Source organism: Oncorhynchus gorbuscha, linkage group LG23, assembly GCF_021184085.1.
Source record: "Oncorhynchus gorbuscha isolate QuinsamMale2020 ecotype Even-year linkage group LG23, OgorEven_v1.0, whole genome shotgun sequence".
NCBI lineage: Eukaryota > Metazoa > Chordata > Actinopteri > Salmoniformes > Salmonidae > Oncorhynchus > Oncorhynchus gorbuscha.
Window position 1 is genome coordinate 53,922,343 of NC_060195.1, and position 7,150 is coordinate 53,929,492.

Below are 7,150 nucleotides of genomic sequence, written 5' to 3' on the forward strand. Positions count from 1 at the left end.
AGCAGAAAAACAAGAATGTGGCACAATGGGGTATCTGGAGTATGTAAACATAATGGCAATTTCTGAAAGTTGGCTGCCCAGTAATAGTATAAAAAGTTGAGTAGTGCCAGCCGTCCACTAAACATCACTGAAATACAGATCTACCGACTCTGGGTACCTGTCCTCCCCAGATAAATGTGGTAACAGTCTGATTGGTTGACTTTAAAAAAGCACTTTGGTCAAATCAATGGGATAGATTGAAATTGATAAAGGAATTTGGGTAAACTGTTCATTTTTACAGCAATCCTTCCTATAAGTGATGGTGGTAAGCTACCCCATCTCTGAAAATGTGTTTTCATTTGTGCAAGAAGAGAGAAAAGTTTTCAGAAAAAAAGAGCATGTCATGAATGTGTTACAATTACTCCAAGGTATTTGAAACCAGAGCGGCTAAGCTGAAAGGGCAAGTCTGTCTGCTGGAGCTATAGTGCTTCTGGATTGACTGGGAAGCACTCACTTTTCTGGAGATTCAGCTTGTAACCAGAGAAGGAGCCAAAGTTCTCCAAAATAGAAAGGACAGAAGGTAAACAGGTTACATTGTTATTTGCATAGAGTAACAAATCGTCTGCATATAATGATAACCTACGTTCAACTCCTTCCCGTGTTACACCTTGGGAAAAGGAGGATGAAGGTATATCTACTGAAAAGGGCTCAATGGCGACGGCAAAAAATAAAGGGGAGCGTGGGCAGCCTTGGCGTGTCCCACATTCCAGGGCAAAATCATCTGAACAGGGGTCATTGGTACAGACACTGGCCTGGGGATATGTATGCAAGAGACAGATCCATGAGCTAAATTTGTCTCCAAATCCACATTTTTTTAAAGAACAGCAAATAGGTTCTCCCATTCAATTCTGTCGAATGCCCTCTCTGCGTCTAGGGAGATTACGACCTGAGGGGAGTTGGAGAATTGTTTAGAATAAATTATGTTAAACAGCGTCCAGATGTTAAAAAATGAATATCTGTCCTTAATAAAGCCGGTTTCTTCCTGTGATATGAATCCTGGTAAGACTACTTCCAGACGCCTCGCTATCACCTTCACCAGCACTTTTACATCCACATTAAGGAGACTTAGGGGCCTAAATGAAGAACAGGAAGTGGGGTCTTTCCCCTTCTCAAGGAGAAGCGCTATTGACGCCTTTGTTAGGGTAGGTGGCAATTAGCCACGTTCAAATGATTCATTATACATAGATAAAGGTAAAGGGGCTAACTTGGTATAGAATTTCTTAAAGAACTCAGTTGGAAACCCATCAGGCCCCAGAGCCTTGCTGCTCTGCATTGACTTGATAGGCTGAATAACTTCTTCAAGGCTGGGAGGAGAATCAAGGTCATTTCTAGTTTCATCCTTAACTGTGGGAGTCTCCAGTTCACCCAAAAATGTAGTCATATTGGCAGTATCTGAGGGAAATTAAGATGTATACAGGGAGGAATAGAAAGGACATGAAGGTGTCATTGATCCCCGTAGGGTCAGAAATCAAGCTATGAGAGGAATCTTTAATTTGGGGAATCAGACGAGTAGCAGCTCTGCGTTTTAATTGGTGTGTGTTCAGACGACCTGCCCTATCGCCATGTTCATACCAAGTGAATGGAATAGTAACCGTTCTGCGTCTGTAGTGGGCAAGAGATTGAATTCAGATTGTAAGTTCTAGCGTTGCTTATATAGCTCTGGAGATGGTGTCAGGGCATATTGATGGTCTAAGTCAAGGATGGCTTAAGAGTTCTTTTAGTTTAGCTTTCCGAGTTTTGTTTAAATGAGAAGAGTAATAAATAATACTCCTCTAAGATAGGCCTTAAGTGATTCCCATAAGAGAGAATGAGAGGTTGAGCTTTTGATTTGAAAATCAGAAAATTGTCAATAGAAGTGGAGATAACATTACAGAAGTCTGCGTCAGACAGGAGAAGAGAATTGAATCTCCAACAGAGAGGAGTACGAGTTTGTCCTGATAGGACTATGTCCAGGGCTTAAGGTCCATGGTCAGAAATTACAAAGGGTACATTTTCACAAGAGGTGACATTTGGAAATAACTTATGATCAATAAGGAAATAGTCAATACAAGAAAAAGAATGGGGTACATGTGAAACGTAAAAATACTATTTTGCCTGGGGTTTCTGAAATCTGAAACACTCATTCTAAACCATCAAATCTGAGAAGGACTTTGACATAGCAGAAGGAGACATAGTTCTGGGGTTGGAGCGGTCTAAAGCCGGGCTAATAATACAATTCAGATCCCCGCCAAACATTAAAAGATGGGTGTTCAGAGAAGGGATTTTCCCCAGCAATCGTTTATCAAATTCAACATCATCAACATTGGGAGCATATACATTCACCAGTACTACAGGTGTGTGCCAAATGGTGCCAATTATGATTAAATATCTCCCATTACTGACATAACATTAGTAGAGTAGTAGAGAAATGTATTATTTTACTTGCCAAAATTGCAACCCCTCTGGCTTTAGAGTTAAAGTCTGAGTGGAACACCTGAGTTTTGTAGCCTTGAGTGATCTTTAATGTGTAAATGGGTCTCTTGTAAAAAATACCACATCTGATGTGAGCTTTTTCAAATGGGAGAAGACCCTAGACCTCTTGACAAGATTGCCTTAGTATTCCAAGATGAAAACGTTATCGGATTAGGTCTACCTATTCCCATATTACTATTATTAGCGTTGTTAGCCATCGAAAATATTGACATGAAAAAGGGGTGAAAACAGACCAAGCATTTGCAAAGATAACAGAGAACTGGATAAAAAAGCGAATACAAACTAAAATAATAATAATACAAAAATAGGACCAAAAAAGTTCACTCCCCCTCCCCTCCCACCAAAACCCAAAGTCTCCGTCCCCAGCGAATGGAGACAGCAGGATTAAGTTTGCGCAGCTTCAGTGCATATAAACAGAAAACCTTCCTATCCTAACGCGGAGAGGCCCCATAGCACCAGTAGTGAAATACATTTGAAAAGTAATTCACTAAACGGTGAAGTAAAACAGATCAACCAAAACAAAGACCCCATAACAGTGAAACGGAACTGTCCTGACTCGGGGAGTCTTCAAATCAGTGCAAGACGTACAATGTGTCCCACAGTATGCTACCTTGTTGCAAAAAAAAAAAGTTTCTTTACATCTACGAATGATCAATAGGGCGTAATGAAGTGATAAAGTCCTTCAGTAGGTATCTAGACAAATGAAAGCTCTGCTGAGTGTCAGTGGTAGCTGTAATTTCCGAGACCAGAATCGTACGGAGGTTCTGAAGATCTGTGGGGAGTGTGACCGCATGAGGCTCTGTAACAGTTGGACTGGAGTCGGCGCCATTACCATTCACGTTTGCCACCGCGGTTGAAGCGTTAGTTACACGTCTTCTCCTCATGTCATGTGCCTTCAGAATCATAAAGATAACTTACAAACTCACCAATCATATATGATATGTAAAAAAGTGGAATGCAAAGTACAAATTTGGCAAAATGAACTAATCCAAAGGAACCACATCCACAAGCTTCTTCTACATTCACATGCTAAACCAGAAGCCTTAGTTGTGGTGTGTTGGCGTTCTATCCAATATAAACAAAAATGTGGTCTAGTTTAGATTTACAGATTATGTTCTGGAAAAAGTTACGCTTAAGTGAAAATATAGTGAAAAGTTAAGGAACGCTAGGCATTATTTGCCTTTCTTATTCCTGATAATGTAGTTTGACTGTGAAACAGGCCATTAAACAAGACACCTGACAGTGTGTGAACCTCCCCTGCGCTCCGCTGCCATGGCACTGTGGTAAATTTACAGCCACATAACTCACACAGTGAATCCTCAAGGTGATTCCGCCACTGTCGTGCTCCACTAACCAGAGACCAGACACAGGACCAGACACAGGTGTTTGCTATGTGAATCAGTAAACGAGATATAGAGCTGTCGGGTCTGCCTGGGGTTGATGGGGCTGCTGTGGGGCTGAGGTCTGGGACGCTGAGGTGATCCATCTCACCACCAGGAGGGGGTCACTATGATCTACTGTACCTTTACAACAACACTGAGCAAAAGTTCCCCAGTCTCCACAAGCACCCATACAATTCCTTACAGCAGTGGAGCCCTTACCCACATCCATGTGCATCCATGTGTGGGGCCATCGCCATCTCTGTGGGGAGTACAGACGATGGGAATTGGGGGACAGCTATATTACTCAAACACCACCAGAACAGCCATATTGCTTTTCACAGAAGGAAAAGTTGTTATGAGTTCTGGTCAACTCCCTAGTGCTCCTGGTGAGGCATCATGGGAGAATGAAGAGGCTGTTTGTAATCAGTGGGAGATGGGAAAGAGCTGACCTGGAAATGTTTCAGTACCGAAAGGAGTGTGTTTAAAAGCTAGACTTGCATCAAAGTGAATGCATGTAAGTTAAAGTGAAGTTCACTGACTAATTGATGTATTAATGCTGTATGTGATGGCTCTAGCGATCTAGCCTGCTTGACACAAATAGATATAACTCTGCTTCACACTCCCAAGGTTAGCCGCTGACAGGTTTATGAGGAAATAAATGCTTTTGAATGATATTTTGGCTATTGAAGTCATTGCAATTTGTGGCAGTGGCTCATGTTGTGCAAGAATATAAATCACTGAAATTTTTCCACCAATCAATAAATACAAAATAGGTGTAGAGAGATGCTGACAGAAGAGCAGGAAGCCTGTATGTCCCAAATGGCACTCTATTCCCTATATAGTGCACTACTTTTGACCAGGGCTCTGGTCTAAAGTAGTGCCATACAGTATGTAGGGAATAGGGTACAGGCCATTCGGGACGTAGCCTTGGACAGCTCTCTGACTGATGAATGTGATTAAGAGCAGTTATTGCTGTTGGAGGAAGTGATGAATTTCATACAATGGACCTTACATTTCTACTTAACTGTTTTCCTGTTGACAGCAACCTTGAGGTGGCATCTAATTTGGAGAAATGTATCAACATAAGCAGCTTTTAAACAGCAATTAACTTTCTGAAATCGCTGTGAAACAAATCATCCACACCAAATGATAAACAGCTCATTTATTTTAAAAGGGTTTCTATGTCCTCTTTTGGGGCGTTCAGATCTTTCACACCTCTTCCTCTTTCTGCTGACAGTAAGAAAGGAAATTCCAATTCAACTTAGAAACTTAAAGTCTGAAGTCCAGAGATATTAGTGATGTATTACCATGACATAACACCTGTGGTTGCCATTTCCACGGCAATGTCAACCACCTATACACGACAAAAGGGTATATTTTCATGGGTTTTTTACTTTGTCTTCCAGAACTCCAGCCAAAATGCCAAGAGTTGTTGTGTCAGTACGGCTGTGTCAAAATGAGAAACGTGACGTTCTGCTTCTGTGCTGACGGCTTCGAGGTGGAACAGGATGGTCGAGCCTGCAGAGGTAAGGGCCGACAGCCGACAAGGCTATTCATCTATATCAAAAGGATGGGTGGTGGATATTGACAAACTGATGACACAAAAATAATGGTGGCTCTTTTAAGTTTGACAATCCAGGAAGACGTATTTGGATCATTTTGGAATAGCTGCAAAATGGACACGCATATATTGTACACTTTATGTGTGAAGGTGACACTTTTTTGGGGCCGCATTAAACCAGATTTATGTACCGGAAAGTATTCAGACTCCTTCCCTTTTTCCACATTTTGTTACGTTACAGCCTTATTATATCATCAATCTACAGACAATACCTGTCACGCTCGTCGTAATGATTGGAGCAATTCGCAGCAGGCGTAGAGTTCCACATAGTTTTACAAATCGAAACTCATCAAACAAAAAACAATAAAGCACAAACGAAACGTGAAGCTACTGGTGTGCACAAAGGCAACTTACTGTAGACAAGATCCCACAACTAACAATGGGGAAAATGGCTACCTAAATATGATTCCCAATCAGAGACAACAAAAAACAGCTGCCTCTGATTGGGAACCATATCAGGCCACCATAGAAATATAATTCACCTAGATGACCCACCCTAGTCACTATCACGCCCCGTCCAACATAGTGAATAAACAGCTTTCTATGGTCAGAGCGTGACAGTACACCACCCACCCCCGGACCGCGGATCGACTGAGGACCGTCGTTGGAGGTTCCGGACTGAGGACCGTCGTTGGAGGTTCCGGACTGAGGACCGTCGTTGGAGGTTCCGGACTGAGGACCGTCGTTGGAGGTTCCGGACTGAGGACCGTCGTTGGAGGTTCCGGACTGAGGACCGTCGTTGGAGGTTCCGGACTGAGGACCGTCGTTGGAGGTTCCGGACTGAGGACCGTCGTTGGAGGTTCCGGACTGAGGACCGTCGTTGGAGGTTCCGGACTGAGGACCGTCGTTGGAGGTTCCGGACTGAGGACCGTCGTTGGAGGTTCCGGACTGTGAAAAGTCGCCGGAAGCTCTGGACTGGGAACTGTCGCCGGAAGCTCTGGACTGGGAACTGCCTGTGGAAGCTCTGGACTGGGAACTGTCGCCGGAAGCTCTGGACTGGGAACTGTCGGCGGAAGCTCTGGACTGTGGAGGCGCACTGGAGGCCTGATGTGTGGGACCGGTACAGGTGGCATCGGGCTGATGGCACGCACCTCAGGGTGAGTGCGGGGAAGAGGCACAGGACGTACTGGACTGTGGAGGCGCACTGGAGCTAGAGTGTAAGGAGCAGGAACATGAAGCACCTGACCGTGGAGGCGCACTGGAGGCCTGAAGCGTGGGACCGGTACAGGTGGCACCGGGCTGATGACACTCACCTCAGGGTGAGTGCGGGGAGCAAGAACAGGACGGACCTGACTGGGGACACGCACTTGAGGGAGAGTGTTAGGAATTGGCACAGGACGCACTGGGTTGTGAAGATGCACTGGAGACCTGGTGTGTATAGCCGGCATCAATTGTTCCGGAACTTTAACACACTTCTCAGGACGAGAACGGGGAGCTAACTCAGGTGGCACCAAACTGGCAACACGTTCCTTTATTCCAAATCCGTGCATCCTCCACCAACTCAACAACTCATTTCTCTCTCTTCCAAATTCTACTTCTTCTCCCAGACTGGCTCTGGTTCACTCCTCGGCTCTGCCGACTGCTCCATGTGCCCCCCTCAAAACAGCTGCCTCTGATTGGGAACCATATCAGGCCA

The 7,150-nt window shown here is 44.3% G+C and overlaps 1 protein-coding gene across 1 annotated transcript in view; it reads left to right on the forward strand.

The window, feature by feature from the left end:
- Positions 1-7,150, forward strand: part of LOC124011234 (low-density lipoprotein receptor-related protein 1B-like) — a 196,180-nt gene that overhangs the window by 66,886 nt on the left and 122,144 nt on the right. The window contains exon 3 of the mRNA XM_046324387.1: positions 5,300-5,419. Coding sequence (XP_046180343.1) covers positions 5,300-5,419 — 120 coding nt within the window. The remainder of the gene's footprint in view (positions 1-5,299; positions 5,420-7,150) is intronic.